This window comes from Oncorhynchus clarkii, chromosome 20 (assembly GCF_045791955.1).
Source record: "Oncorhynchus clarkii lewisi isolate Uvic-CL-2024 chromosome 20, UVic_Ocla_1.0, whole genome shotgun sequence".
Taxonomy (NCBI): Eukaryota; Metazoa; Chordata; class Actinopteri; order Salmoniformes; family Salmonidae; genus Oncorhynchus; species Oncorhynchus clarkii.
The window spans coordinates 1698428-1714874 of NC_092166.1; the positions used below are offsets into that span (position 1 = coordinate 1698428).

General features: G+C 43.0%; 1 protein-coding gene across 1 annotated transcript in view; it reads right to left on the minus strand.

The window, feature by feature from the left end:
* LOC139377205 (macrophage mannose receptor 1-like) overlaps positions 1 to 16447 on the minus strand; it is a 72466-nt gene that overhangs the window by 21480 nt on the left and 34539 nt on the right. The window contains exons 19-29 of the mRNA XM_071120206.1: positions 14084 to 14184; positions 13606 to 13748; positions 13272 to 13380; positions 12004 to 12131; positions 10371 to 10404; positions 7907 to 7950; positions 5787 to 5822; positions 5505 to 5598; positions 5131 to 5363; positions 3002 to 3167; positions 501 to 674 (exon numbers count right to left, since the gene is read on the minus strand). Of these exons, the coding sequence (XP_070976307.1) occupies positions 501 to 674; positions 3002 to 3167; positions 5131 to 5363; positions 5505 to 5598; positions 5787 to 5822; positions 7907 to 7950; positions 10371 to 10404; positions 12004 to 12131; positions 13272 to 13380; positions 13606 to 13748; positions 14084 to 14184 (1262 nt within the window). The remainder of the gene's footprint in view (positions 1 to 500; positions 675 to 3001; positions 3168 to 5130; positions 5364 to 5504; positions 5599 to 5786; positions 5823 to 7906; positions 7951 to 10370; positions 10405 to 12003; positions 12132 to 13271; positions 13381 to 13605; positions 13749 to 14083; positions 14185 to 16447) is intronic.

Genomic DNA, 16447 nt, shown 5'->3' on the forward strand with positions numbered 1-16447 from the left:
AAAGCATTAGATAGGTGTATCAGTCTGTGTCCTAAAGCATTAGATAGGTGTATCAGTCTGGGTACTAAAGCATTAGATAGGTGTATCAGTCTGGGTACTAAAGCATTAGATAGGTATATCCGTCTGGGTACTAAAGCATTATATAGGTGTATCAGTCTGTGTCCTAAATCATTAGATAGGTGTATCAGTCTGTGTCCAAAAGCATTAGATAGGTGTATCAGTCTGGGTGCCACCTTTCTTCCAACAATTCAGTCAACCAGTCCAGACTTGGAGGAGAATGGGAGATGGGCCCTTTCCAAAAATGCACCATTTTATAACGGCACCCCGTATAAGGCCTGGCATATTGAATATGAACGCATGTACCCTGAAGAGTTCTGAATGTAATGTGTTACATGGCCTCAAATCTCCTCTCTCTCCTGACAAGTCAACTTATCAGAAATCACGGGTATTCAATAGGACGGCAATTTTTGACACACCCTTGGTTTTGAGGCTCCTCCTACCTTTACGTATACAGCTGGTGGAGGCGTCGGCCCACTCTATGTGGTTAATGACGAAGCTGTAGCAGTGCCCTCTGAAAGGCAACCAGAACCAGGGGCTGTTGCTACCACTGATCTCCTCCTGCTCCTCCTGGATACATTCCCCGGTGTACTGGGGTGGGGCCGTGGGCGGGACGGCTGTGGGGGGAACAAGCCAAAAGGATTACAGCACTGCACAGGGATCAACCAATAGGATATCCTCTCTGGGAGAAACTAGCCAATGGTATTACGGAGCTGCATAAGTACCAACCACTAGGATCCTTCCCACCCTGCTGCTTTCACACACTGGGGTAGGTGACTGGCTCACCTGGTGACAACTAACACATTGAGGAAGGTGACTGTCTCACCTGGGGACTACTAACACACTGGGGTAGGTACCTGTCTCACCTGGTGACTACTAACACACTGGGGTAGGTACATGTCTCACCTGGTGACTACTAACACACTGGGGTAGGTGAGTGTCGCACCTGGGAAATAAAAACACAAGGGGGTAGGAGAATGTCTCACCTGGTGACTACTAACACACTGGGGAAGGTACCTGTCTCACCTGGTGACTACTAACACACTGGGGTAGGTACCTGTCTCACCTGGTGACTACTAACACATTGAGGAAGGTGACTGTCTCACCTGGGGACTACTAACACACTGGGGTAGGTACCTGTCTCACCGGGTGACTACTAACACACTGGGGTAGGAGAATGTCTCACCTGGTGACTACTAACACATTGAGGAAGGTGACTGTCTCACCTGGGGACGACTAACACACTGGGGTAGGAGAATGTCTCACCTGGTGACTACTAACACATTGAGGAAGGTGACTGTCTCACCTGGGGACTACTAACACACTGGGGTAGGTACCTTTCTCAACTGGTGACTACTAACACACTGGGGTAGCTACCTGTCTCACTTGGGACTACTAACACAATGGGGTAGGTATCTGTCTCACCTGGTAACTACTAACACACTGGGGTAGGAGAATGTCTCACCTGGTGACTACTAACACATTAAGGAAGGTGACTGTCCCACCTGGGGACGACTAAAACACTGGGGTAGGTAACTGTCTCAACTGGTGACTACTAACACACTGGGGTAGGTACCTGTCTCACCTGGTGACTACTAACACACTGGGGTAGGTACCTGTCTCACCTGGGGACTACTAACACACTGGGGTAGGTACCTGTCTCACCTGGTGACTACTAACACAGTGGGTTAGGTACCTGTCTCATCTGGGGACTACTAACACACTGGGGTAGCAGAATGTCTCACCTGGTGACTACTAACACATTAAGGAAGGTGACTGTCTCACCTGGGGACGACTAAAACACTGGGGTAGGTACCTGTCTCACCTGGTGACTACTAACACACTGGGGTAGGTACCTGTCTCACCTGGTGACTACTAACACACTGGGGTAGGTGACTGTCTCACCTGGAGACTACCAACTCAATGGGGTAGGCACCTGTTTCACCTGGTGACCTAAAACACAAGGGGGTAGGCGAATGTCTCACCTGGTGATTACTAATACACTGGGCTAGGTACCTGTCTCACCTGGTGACTACTATCACACTGGGGTAGAAGAATGTCTCACCTGGTGACTACTAACACAGTGGGATAGGTACCTGTCTCACCTGGTGACTACTAACACAATGGGGTGGGTGACTGTCTCACCTGGTGACTACTAACACAATGGGGTAGGCACCTGTCTCACCTGGGGACTACTAACACACTGGGGTAGGTACCTGTCTCACCTGGTGACTACTAACACAGTGGGTTAGGTACCTGTCTCATCTGGGGACTACTAACACACTGGGGTAGGAGAATGTCTCACCTGGTGACTACTAACACATTAAGGAAGGTGACTGTCTCACCTGGGGACGACTAAAACACTGGGGTAGGTACCTGTCTCACCTGGTGACTACTAACACACTGGGGTAGGTACCTGTCTCACCTGGTGACTACTAACACACTGGGGTAGGTGACTGTCTCACCTGGAGACTACCAACTCAATGGGGTAGGCACCTGTTTCACCTGGTGACTACTAACACACTGGGGTAGGTACCTGTCTCACCTGGTGACTACTAACACTGGGGTAGGTGACTGTCTCACCTGGGGACTACTAACACACTGGGGTAGGTGACTGTCTCACCTGGTGACAACTAACACACTGGGGTAGGTACCCGTCTCACCTGGGGACTACTAACACACTGGGCTGATTGACTGTCTCACCTGGGGACTACTAACACATTGGGGTCAGTGACTGTCTCACCTGGTGACTACTAACACACTGGGGTAGGTATCTGTCTCACCTGGGTGACTGCTAACACACTGGCGTAGGAGACTGTCTTACCTGGCTACTACTAAAACACTGGGGTCAGTGACTGTCTCACCTGGTGACTACTAACACAATGGGGTCAGTGACTGTCTCACATGGTGACTACTAACACAAAGGGGTCAGTGACTGTCTCACCTGGGGACTGCTTACACACACTGGGGTAGGTGTGGTTACAAAGGGCTGTCTTCCAGGTGCCTTCCACATCCAGGTAGACACAGGGCCGGTCTCTGCTGGGCTCGCCTTGGGCCCACCGGTCCATGCTCAAGGGCCAGCCGTCCATCCACCTGAAGTAGCCTTGCGTCTGAAACAACAAACCACTACAGCTGTAGGTCAGTTGGTAGAGCACGGCGCTCCCAACGTCACTCTCATGGGTTTGATTCCTGCTGGCACCGCCCTGACGATCTGAACTCCATGTTATATTACAGTACACTAGCCTTTCCTGACAATCTGAACTCCATGTTATATTACAGTACACTAGCCTTTCCTGACAATCTGAACACCATGTTATATTACAGTACACTAGCCTTTCCTGACAATCTGAACACAGTTTTGTGGTGCTGTAGACGACCCTGTGGTTGAAACCTACCGTATCCCCTACAGCAGTCCCATGACTTCTTCCCATTCACCCAACACATTCCAAGGCCATCTGGATCCTACAGATAACCATTAACTTGTATCAAATGTATCAAATGTATTTATAAAGCCCTTCTTAGATCAGCTGATGTCACACAGCGCTGTACAGAAACCCAGCCTAAAACCCCAAACAGGAAGCAATGCAGGTGTAGAAGCACCTTGTTACATCTGATGTACCAACCAGTCTCTATCACCCCTCAGATACTATAGTACTACTGATGTACCAACCAGTCTCTATCACCCCTCAGATACTATAGTATTACTGATATAACAACCAGTCTCTATCACCCCTCAGATACTATAGTATTACTTATGTACCAACCCGTCTCTATCACCCCTCAGATACTATAGTGTTACTGATGTACCAACCAGTATCTATCACCCCTCAGATACTATATTAATTCTGATGTAACAACCAGTCTCTATCACCACTCAGATACTATAGTATTACTACAACCAGTCTCTATCACCCCTCAGATACTATAGTGTTACTGATGTACCAACCAGTCTCTATCACCCCTCAGATACTATAGTTTTACTGATGTACCAACCAGTCTCTATCACCCCTCAGACACTATAGTATTACTGATGTACCAACCAGTCTCTATCACCCCTCAGATACTATAGTATTACTACAACCAGTCTCCATCACCCCTCAGATACTATAGTATTAGTGATGTACCAACCAGTCTCTATCACCCCTCAGATACTATAGTTTTACTGATGTACCAACCAGTCTCTATCACCCCTCAGATACTATAGTATTACGGATGTACCAACCAGTCTCTATCACTCCTCAGATACTATAATATTACTGGTGTACCAACCAGTCTCTATCACCCCTCAGATACTATAGTATTACTGATCTACCAACCAGTCTCTATCACACCTCAGAAACTATAGTATTACTGATGTACCAACCAGTCTCTATCACCCCTCAGATACTATAGTATTACTACAACCAGTCTCCATCACCCCTCAGATACTATAGTATTAGTGATGTACCAACCAGTCTCTATCACCCCTCAGATACTATAGTATTACGGATGTACCAACCAGTCTCTATCACTCCTCAGATACTATAATATTACTGGTGTACCAACCAGTCTCTATCACCCCTCAGATACTATAGTATTACTGATGTACCAACCAGTCTCTATCACCCCTCAGATACTATAGTATTACTCATGTACCAACCAGTCTCTATCACCCCTCAGATACTATAGTATTACTGATGTACCAATCAGTCTCTATCACACCTCAGAAACTATAGTATTACTGATGTACCAACCAGTCTCTATCACCCCTCAGATACTATAGTATTACTGATGTACCAACCAGTCTCTATCACCCCTCAGATACTATAGTATTACTGATGTACCAATCAGTCTCTATCACCCCTCAGGTACTATAGTATTACTACAACCAGTCTCTATCACACCTCAGAAACTATAGTATTACTGATGTACCAACCAGTCTCTATCACCCCTCAGATACTATAGTATTACTTATGATCCATCATGACTCTAGTATAGAAATGTTCAAAGTTTCACCCAGAATCCAACAGTACCAATAACCTGCCTGTTCTGAGGAGGAGTCCGTTGCACCTGAAGAGACAGCTAGTACTGTACCTCATTCCTATTGAGTCCAATCCACAGTGGTGTCTGCAGCTTCAAAGCCTGCAGCTCCAGGTAGGCTGCTGACAGTTCATCCAGGGTGCTAGCCAGCTGGCCCTCCTCAGCCTCACACTGCATCCGGGCTTCGGGCCATGTCCTGTTCTGGGGCAGCACCTTGTAGGAGTCGTTGGCCAGCTTCACCCAGCCTCTAGGTAACATTGTCGGTGTGGGGACTGGGATGCCTGAGTCTAGGAGGGCAGGGCAACACTTAGTCACATTACAAATCACAGGGCCGAGGATGGAGACAAAAAGGAGGAGGAAGAAGAGGATGAAGAGTAGGAGAGAGAAAGAAGAAGAGAGAGAGAGAAGAGGAGAATGTCTTTTCTCACCAACTTTACGCTGACAGATGAAGCCGTGTGTGTCGTTGCAGGAACTGATTTCCCATTTTCCCAAGATGGAGGAGGAACTGGCCATCACAATACACTGTGAGACAAAGATGATCAATATCGACAACATTCACAGTCACAGACTTAATTCCCTCATATAGTAGAGCTTTGAGCTAAATGTAAGTCTAGCACTTTAAATAATACATTATTAATATGTTATTATATCCGATTTATTGTGTGTAATTCTCATTTTGAATGGTGATAGTTCGTTTAAATGGATCTTACCCGACTAGCCTGAGAGGAAAGCATATCCATGTACCACTACAAATTGAAAACAAAATGGTATACGTTAGTGGTATTTATTAAGAAATTGTTCTAGAGATAGAATAAGCAAAGTAAACGATGGGGATTTAATCAATGTGTTTCAGTATAATATGTAAACGATGGGGATTTAGTCAATGTGTTTCAGTATAATATGTAAACGATGGGGATTTAGTCAATGTGTTTCAGTACAATATCTAAACGATGGGGGATTTAGTCAATGTGTTTCAGTATAATATGTAAACGATATGGATTTAGTCAATGTGTTTCAGTATAATATGTAAAAGATGGGGATTTAATCAATGTGTTTCAGTATAATATGTAAACGATATGGATTTAGTCAATGTGTTTCAGTATAATATGTAAACAATGGGGATTTAGTCAATGTGTTTCAGTATAATATGTAAAAGATGGGGATTTAATCAATGTGTTTCAGTATAATATGTAAACAATGGGGATTTAGTCAATGTGTTTCAGTATAATGTGTAAACGATGGGGATTTAGTCAATGTGTTTCAGTATAATATGTAAACGATAGGGATTTAGTCAATGTGCTTCAGTATAATATGTATTTAAACATATGTACAGTAGGCCTCTCGGTGTGTATACAAAATGTTTAGCTGGTGAATGTATACCCCTTGCAGAGTCTTCACATTTTGCTGCCTTAAAATTTCATCTAATTGTTTTTGTCAAAAATGTTCAAGCACAGTACATTTGGTTGGAAATCTTTGATGGACAGCAATATTCAAACTTTGTTTCAGTTTTTTTAAGCAGATTAAAGTTAGAACTCAGACTGGGCCATTCACTCAACACCTATTGGAAAGCCATTCTGATGTGTCTTTGGCATTCACATGTGTGTAATTAGGATTTCTTGTCCCTGGGATAGTTCAAGAATGTCTTGTCCCTGTGATAGTCCCAGGGCTTTCTTGTCCCTGTGATAGTCCCAGGGCTTTCTTGTCCCTGTGATAGTCCCAGGACTTTCTTGTCCCTGGGAAAGTCCCAGGCTTTCTTGTCCCTGGGATAGTCCCATTCTATCTTGTCCCTGGGATAGTTCCAGGCTATCTTGTCCCTGGGAAAGTCCCAGGGTTTCTTGTCCCTGGGAAAGTCCCAGGCTTTCTTCTCCCTGGGATAGTCCCATACTATCTTGTCCCTGGGATAGTGCCAGGCTATCTTGTCCCTGGGATAGTCCCAGGCTATCTTGTCCCTGGGAAAGTCCCAGGGGTTCTTGTTCCTGGGATAGTCCCAGTGTTTCTTGTCCCTGGATAGTCCCAAGTTTCTTGTCCCTGGAAAGTTCCAGAGTTTTCAGGAGACAGAGGTAATCTTTCCTTTTCTTTTTTACCTGGGCTCTGCTCATGGCACGTTTTTTGATCCTGACACCTTCCCCAAAGAGGCATTGACCAAGTATGACCTCTCGGGTGTTTCCTCCAAGTATAAACTCTGGGTTGTTTCCAACCAGTATGAACTCTGGGGTGTTTCCAACCAGTATGAACTCTGGGGTGTTTCCACCAAGTATGAACTCTGGGGTGTTTCCACCAAGTATGAACTCTGGGGTGTTTACAGCAAGTATGAACTATGGGGTGTTTCCAACAAGTATGAACTCTGGGGTGTTTCCACCAAGTATGAGCTCTGGGGGGTTTTCTACAAGTATGAACTCTGGGGTGTTTCCACCAAGTATGAACTCTGGGGTGTTTCCAACAAGTATGAACTCTGGGGTGTTTCCACCAAGTATGAACTCTGGGGTGTTTCCACCAAGTATGAACTCTGGGGTGTTTCCAACAAGTATGAACTCTGGGGTGTTTCCAACAAGTATTAACTCTGGGTGTTTTCACCAAGTATGAACTCTGGGGTGTTTCCAACCAGTATGAACTCTGGGGTGTGAAGACATACACAATCAATACATTCTTTCACTTTAAATATGTAGAATAGGTTTGTTTAGATCTGTCAGAAAAAAACATAACTTAATTCCTTTTTTACTTCATTTTAAGGCAGCAAAATGTGAAAACCGTGCAAAGCGTGCGTAGACTTTCACTAGGTCCTGTGTGTGTGTGTATGTCTGTGTTTACTTAAAGTTTGAAGGGACTTTACCTGCCTATAGCGATGCCATCGCGATGGGAACATCTGCGACAATTAAGAAACAAAATATTACATATTAGGGGTATTTATTAAGAAACATTATTGGTTTAGGGATAAAATTAGCAAATTAAACTCAAAGTAAACTAACACATCATGTCGAGTGTGCCACACAGTGTTCCAGGCTGTAATGTATGTGTATATTATGTAAACTGTTACCTCAATTTTCACCACTGAGCAAATTTATTAAGGTCTGCTGAGCACAAACTTGAAAGTCGTGAAAATTCTGTGCAACGTCCAGCGCACGTTTACTGTGAACACTGAGGCTGTACCCACTATAAGTTAGTTTTACTTTGAACACTGAGGCTGTACCCACTATAAGTTAGTTTTACTGTGAACACTGAGGCTGGTCCTGCTGTAAGTTACAGTTTTACTGTGAACACTGAGGCTGTACCCACTTTAAGTTACGGTTTTACTGTGAACACTGAGGCTGTACCTGCTTTAAGTTACAGTTTTACTGTGAACACTGAGGCTGTACCTGCTTTAACTTACAGTTTTAACAGTGGACAAGTATGCAAATGTGGCTATTTGATCATAATGTAGGCCTACCAGACAGGCCTACCATCAAAAACAATGGAGAAAATGCATCTCATAACATTTTAACATGGAAATAGCTGTTCTATCATTCAGTCTACAGTAGCATCCAATGTGTGGTGTTCAATTATAGGCCTACATTCCATTAGACTTTTGAAAACACATGCAGGGCTTGACATTCAACTGTTTATCCAAATTTGGTTGGAAATCTTTGATGGAGAAGCAATATTCAAACTTTGTTTCTGTTTTTTAAGCAGATTAAAGTCAGAACTGAGACTGTACCATTCAGGAGCACTAAACACCTATTGGAAAGCCATTCATTCTGGTGTGTCTTTGGCATTCAAATGTGTGTAAATAGGCTTTCTTGTCCCAGGGATTCTTGTCCCCGGGAAAGTCCCAGGGTTTCTTGTCCCTAGATAGTCCCAGGGTTTCTTGTCCCTGGGATAGTCCCAGGGTATCTTGTCCCTGGGATAGTCCCAGGGTATCTTGTCCCTGGGATAGTCCCAGGGTATCTTGTTCCTGGGATAGTCCCAGGGTATCTTGTTCCTGGGATAGTCCCAGGGTATCTTGTCCCTGGGATAGTCCCAGGGTTTCTTGTTCCTGGGATAGTCCCAGGGTTTCTTGTTCCTGTGATAGTCCCAGGGTATCTTGTTCCTGGGATAGTCCCAGGGTATCTTGTTCCTGGGATAGTCCCAGGGTATTTTGTCCCTGGGATAGTCCCAGGGTTTCTTGTCCCTGGATAGTCCCAGGGTTTCTTGTTCCTGGGATAGTCCCAGGGTTTCTTGTTCCTGGGATAGTCCCAGGATTTCTTGTCTCTGGATAGTCCCAGGCTTTCTTGTCCCTGGATAGTCCCAGGCTTTCTTGTCCCTGGGATAGTCCCAGGGTATCTTGTCCCTGGGATAGTCCCAGGGTATCTTGTCCCTGGGATAGTCCCAGGGTATCTTGTCCCTGAGATAGTCCCAGGGTTTCTTGTCCCTGGATAGTCCCAGAGTTTTCAGGAGACAGAGGTAAGTTTTCCTTTTCTTTTTTACCTGGGCTCTGCTCATGGCATGTCTTTTGATCCTGACACCTTCCCCAAAGAGGCATCGACCAAGTATGAACTCTGGGGTGTTTCCACCAAGTATTAACTCTGGGGTGTTTCCACCAAGTATGATCTCTGGGGTGTTTCCACCAAGTATGACCTCTGGGGTATTTCCACCAAGTATGAACCTCGGGGGTGTTTCCAACAAGTATGAACTCTGGGGTGTTTCCAACCAGTATCAACTATGGGGTGTTTCCAGCAAGTATGAACTCTGGGGTGTTTCCAACCAGTAGGAACTCTGGGGTGTTTCCACCAAGTATGAACTCTGGGGTGTTTCCAACAAGTATGAACTCTGGGATGTTTCCAACAAGTATGACTCTGGGGTGTTTCCAACAAGTATGAACTCTGGGGTGTTTCCAACAAGTATGAACTCTGGGGTGTTTCCACCAAGTATGAACTCTGGGGTGTTTCCAACAAGTATGAACTCTGGGGTGTTTCCACCAAGTATGAACTCTGGGGTGTTTCCAACAAGTATGAACTCTGGGGTGTTTCCAACCAGTATGAACTCTGGGGTGTGAAGACATATACAATCAATGCAACACAATCTTTTTTAAATGTTTTATTTATAATTATTATTATTTTTATTCTACAACTTTCTTTCACTTTGAATTTTGCTGCCTAAAAGGTAAGTAATTAATTATATGTTTTTGCCTACTTGGTTTGTGTAGATATGTAGGCAAAGACATATAATTAATTACTTACCTTTTAGGCAGCAAAATGTGAAGACTTTCTAAAGCGGGTGCAGACGTTCACTAGGTCCTGTGTGTGTATGTCTGTGTTTACTTAAAGTTTGAAGGGACTTTACCTGACTATAGTGATGCCATCGCGGTGGGAACATCTGCGACAATTAAGAAACAAAATATTACATATTAGTGGTATTTATTAAAAAACATTATTGGTTTAGGGATAAAATTAGCAAATTAAACTCAAAGTAAACTAACACATCATGTCCAGTGTGCCACACAGTGTTCCAGGCTGTAATGTATGTGTATATTATGTAAAATGTTACCTCAATTTTCACCACTGAGCAAATTTAAGGTCTGCTGAGCACAAACTTGAAAGTTGTGAAAATTCTGTGCAACGTCCAGCGCACGTTTACTGTGAACACTGAGGCTGTACCTGCTTTAAGTTATAGTTTTACTGTGAACACTGAGGCAGTACCTGCTGTAAGTTATAGTTTTAACAGTGGACGAGTAGGCAACTGTGGCTATTTTGATCATAATGTAGGTCTACCAGAGTTGCCAACCATTAAAAACAATGGAGAAAATGCATCCCATAAAATTTAACATGGAAATAGATGTTCTATCATTTGAACTTGTTTGCGTGTGTGTTATAAAGACTGGGTTTGTATTGTGGACTTCAGAACGTTCTGGTGAATAAACTGTACTAGCCTTTTGCATAAGCTGAGTCTAATTATTATTAAACCCACGGGGACTGGTCAAATCTATTGATTGTTTATTATTGGAATTGAAAATTGTTGAACAGACTAGTAATAGGGGTTGCAAAAATGGTGACGGATAATTTGAGGAAGATTCAGGGTCCAGATTTTCCAACCCAGCTGATCTGTAGGGGTCCAAATTTTGCAGCTCTTTCAGAACATCAGCTGTCTGGATGAAGGAGAAGCGGGGGGGGGGGGGGGGGGGGGGGGGGGGGTGCAATTTGCTTTAGGGGGTGCTGAGCTGTTGGCAGGGGTAGGGGTAGCCAGGTGGAAAGCATAGAGAAATACTTCTTAAAATTGTTGACTAGAAAGTAGCTATAACTGGGCTAATAACTAGCTAACTAGCAAAACATACACATGTAGCTCTCACTTTGATCTCAGAACAGAGCATCTACTCCCGACTGCTCCTGCTGTAGCCTAAACACAGTGAACGGCACAGATCCATATATGGCTATGGCTATTTGCATATAGGCCTACTGCAGCTCTGATTGGTTGGTAATGGGGCACCTGTCTGTGTAGAGTACAGACTGAGTCCTGCCTGTCAATAGAATCCTACTCCAATGTGCTCTGCCTACAAGAAAGTCTCTTGCACAGTTAGTTTGCATACTAAGTCTTGCATAGTTAGTTTGCATACTAAGTCTTGCACAGTTAGTTTGCATACTAAGTCTTGCACAGTTAGTTTGCATACTAAGTCTTGCACAGTTAGTTTTGTGTCGATATGTTACATAAAAATGGTCTAACATTGTGTTGATTCGATCCCAATTCCCACAGTAGAGCTTAACATTGTTAACTGAAGGGGAAAACTAGAGAAAGGTGAGTGAAGTTCAATCTCGTGCTTCTCTGCAGTTTAGGCGGGAACATTGATGATGTCTTATGTGAATGTTTTGTTTATGTTTAAATGTCTGCTTGGCCGTCATGTCTACGACCAGCTGTGGTATATTGGCCATGGAAAACAACCCTCGGCCCTCATTGCTTAGGTAAATATTTGTACATGCGTACCTTCTTGAAATCCAAGTTTAAGTATTTGACTGCCTGGCCATCGGTCCAGACAAACGCGTCCCGGTTTAAGTTACTCAGTCCAATCCACAGGTCAGTAGCACCAGAAGTCATCTGGGTCATCAGAAACACTGCAACCATAGAGATAGAAAGAGGACTCATCTTTATATCTGTGTCATTATAGAGTCTGTGACAGCATGGGTAGCTCCATAGAGATAGTTAGAGGACTCATCCTTATATCTGTTCTATTATAGCATCTGTGACAGCATGGGCAGCTCCATTGAGGCTGCAACCCATAGGAATCCCCACCCAGTTGACTACTTAAAAATGGTGGAATCCCTCAATCCATCCAGAGCCCTCTATCTCTATTGCTACAACCCACAGGAGAGAGTGTTGGTCAGGAGAGAACTCATCAACTCATCACTGACTGACTGACATGTGGCTGATGGTACTGTCATTTCCATCTGTAAAACAAGATGGTACTGACACTAATAGTAGCATCCATGGGATGTTTATGTGCATGACTGTCTGTAAAATGTCACTTGATCAGCTGATCAGTTTAGGGTCAGTGGTGTTGTCTGTGGGTGTTAAATACCTGCCAGTCTAAGAGAAGATGACCGTTCATTCAGTATATATATATTTTGCAGTGGTGTAAAGTATTTTAAGTACTTAAGTAGTTTATGTGGGTATCTGTACTTTACTATTTATATTTTTGACAACTTTTACTTTTCCTTCACTACATTCCTAAAGAAAATAATGAACTTTTTACTCCATACATTTTTCCTGACACTCCAAAGTACTTGTTACATTCAGGAAAATGGTCAATTCACACTCTTATCAAGAGAACATCCCTGGTCATCCCTACTGTCTCTCTGTTGAGTTTGTAAATTATGTCTGAGTGTTGGAGCCCCTGGGTATCCATTAATTAAAAAAACTGGAAAATCGTGCCGTCTTGTTTGCTTAATATTTACTTTTGAAACTTAAGTATATTTAAAAAAAACAAATACTTTTAGACTTTTACTCAAGTAGTATTTTACTGGGTGACTTTGAATTTTACTGGAGTCATTTTCTATTAACGCATCTTTACTTTTACTGACGTATAAAAATTGGGTACTTCTTCCACCACTGATTTGTTTATAAAGTATGTTGTATGTTTTAGGATCAATAGAGGTGATAGGTAGGAGAAAGAGCTATGGTCTTACATGTACTCCAGAGGGAGGGTCTTAGACCGCCACAGATGAGGGGTCATTTACAGGTTAAAATAATCTCACCTTGCTCCCGCCTACTGGCGATGGACGCCAGGTTAGCTCCCATGGATTGGCAGTACGATCTGGCCTCGAGCCAGGTACAAGGCACCCGGTATCCAATCAATTTGTAGCACTATAATCAAATCAATAAGCAATAAATCAAGTTGATTCAAGTTGATTGATTATAGGCAAAAACTTTGAGTTTGACTTTCATTCTCAAAGCCTGTTATAAAACTGTATTGTCTGTTTTCACGTGAAAGACATTCAACATATTATTATTACATAATCATTATTTTAACACTCTTCCTGTGTAACCTTTGATCTCTGACCTTAGGATCCATTCTCTCCTCTTACTGACCTTAGACTGGTAGCGGACCCATTCCGGGGGGCAGCCTCCTGTGGGGGGGGCAGTAGGGGGCACGGTGCTGTTCACTGGGGGGGAACCACTCCTCTCACAGATGGACCTCATTTCAGTGCCACAGTTATAGTCATGCCAGAAACCTGGAGACACAGACACATAGTTATAGTCATGCAGAAACCTGAAGACACATAGTTAGATTCATGCCAGAAACCTGAAGACACAGATACATAGTTATAGTCATGCCAGAAACCTGGAGACACAGACACACAGTTATAGTCATGCCAGAAACCTGAACACTCAATCACATAGTTATAGTCAAGCCAGAAACCTGAACACTCAGACACACAGTTATAGTAGACCTAATCATGCCATTGAGTTATGTGGTAACCAGCCCCAAGATTCAGAATGAAAATAACTCAATGGAAGTTCTTATAAGAGAGGAACATTTTTGGGCCTCGACTCATCTTTAGCTCACCCATGGAGCTGGACATGACAACACAGTTCTCATCGTTGTTCTTGAAGTCCGGCTGGTTGTTGTCCCATCTCTGGAATACTACTGGGGAACCGTCCATCCACCTGGACAGAACACAGGACACAATCACTCAGAACACAAGGATTCAAGAACTCAGAACACAGGACACAATAACTAAGAACACAAGGATTCAAGAACTCAGAACACAAGAACATGAGAACTAAGAACACAAGAACATGAGAACTAAGAACACAAATCATAAGATACTGAATATCCCTTTGAGCATGGTGCATAATTACACTTTGGATGGTGTACACCCAGTCACTACAAAGATGCAGGCGCCCATAATTAAGATGCTGGAGGGGAAGGAAACCACTCAGGGAGTTCACCATGAGGTCAATGGTGACATTAAACCAGTGTAATGGCTGTGATAGGAGGAAACTTAGGATGGATCAACAATCACAATACTAACCTGAATGATAGAGTGAAAAGAAGGAAGCCTGTACTGAACAGAAAATAAGGCAACAAGGCACTAAAGTAATTTGGCAAAAGAAAATGGCAAAGCATTTAACTTTTTGTCCTGAATACAAAGTGTTATGTTTGGGGAAAATCCAATACAACACATTACTGAGTACCACTCTTCACATTTTCAATCATAGTGGTGGCTGCATCATGTTATGGGTATGCTTGTCATCGTTAAGGACTGGGGAGGTTTTCAGGATAAAATTAAATGGAATGGAGCGTAGCACAAGCAAAATCCTAGAGGACAACCTGGTTCAGTCTGCTTTCCACCTGACACTAGGAGATGAATTCACCTTTCAGCAGAACAATAACCTAAAACACAAGGCCATATTTACACTGGAGTTGCTTACCAAGAAGACAGCGAATGTTCCTGAGTGGACGATATTAAAGTTTTGACTTAAATCTACTTGAAAATCTATAGCAAGAGCTGAAAATGGTTGTCTAGCAATGATCAACAACCAATTTGACAGAGCTTGAATAATGTTTTAAAGAATAATGGGTAAATGTTGCAGAATCCAGGTGTGGAAAGCTCTTAGAGACTCACCCAGAAAGACTCACAGCTGTAATCGCTGCCAAGGGTGATTCTAACATGTGTTCACTCAGAGGTGGGAATACTTATGTAAATTAGATATGTCTGTATTTCATTTTCAATAAATGTGTAAACATTTCTAAAAACAAGTTTGTACTTTGTCATTATGGGGTATTGTGTGTTGACTATAAAATATACTATTTAACCCATTTTGAATTCAGGCTGTAACAACAAAATGTGGAATAAATCAAGGGGTATGAATCCTTTCTAAATGAACTGTATGTATTACTGATAAGTCAGTAATACTCACACGAAACATGGAACTCAGAACACAAGAACTCAGCAACACACAAGACATGGAACACATAAAGAACACGGACAATACACAGAAAATATGCTATGTTCATGTCATGCCGGAATGTTCGGAAATACAACTTCTAAACAGAGCAATGAGGTGTGCATTCACATGCTTTGAACTGGTTGAGAACGCCAACTGGCTAATGTCTAAGTAGCTACGTCAACCCATGAACAAAAAGCGCAGCCAACACGCTCTCATCCAAATTATAGTGTTAAAACCTTTTCTAACTAGGGGGCAGTATTTTCATTTTTTGATAAAAAAACGTTCCCGTTTTAAACAAGATATTTTGTCACGAAAAGATGCTCGACTATGCATATAATTGACAGCTTTGGATAGAAAACACTCTGACGTTTCCAAAACTGCAAAGATATTGTCTGTGAGTGCAACAGAACTGATGTTACAGGCGAAACCCAGATTCAAATCCAATCAGGAAGTGCCGCATTTTTTGAAACCGCCTCATGCCAATGACTCCTTATATGGCTTTGAATGAGCTACGAATGAGCTTACGTTTTCTACGTATTCCCCAAGGTGACTACAGCATTGTGACGTCTTTTTACGCACTTATGTTGAAGAATAGCCGTAAGGGACCACATTTAGCAAGTGGTCACATGATGTCTCCCGCAGGAAATCTTGCGTAAAGTACTGAGGTAGACATTTTTCCAATCGCTTCTTATGAGAAACCAATTGTCTCGACGGATATATTATCAAATAGATATGTTAAAAACACCTTGAGGATAGATTCTAAACAACGTTTGCCATGTTTCTGTCGATATTATGGAGCTAATTTGGAAAAAAGTTTGGCGTTGTAGTGACTGCATTTTCCGGTCGATTTCTCAGCCAAACCTGACGAACAAACGGGAGCTATTTCGCCTACAAAAATAATATTTTGGGAAAAAAGGAACATTTGCTATCTAACTGGGAGTCTCCTGAGTGAAAACATCCGAAGTTCTTCAAAGGT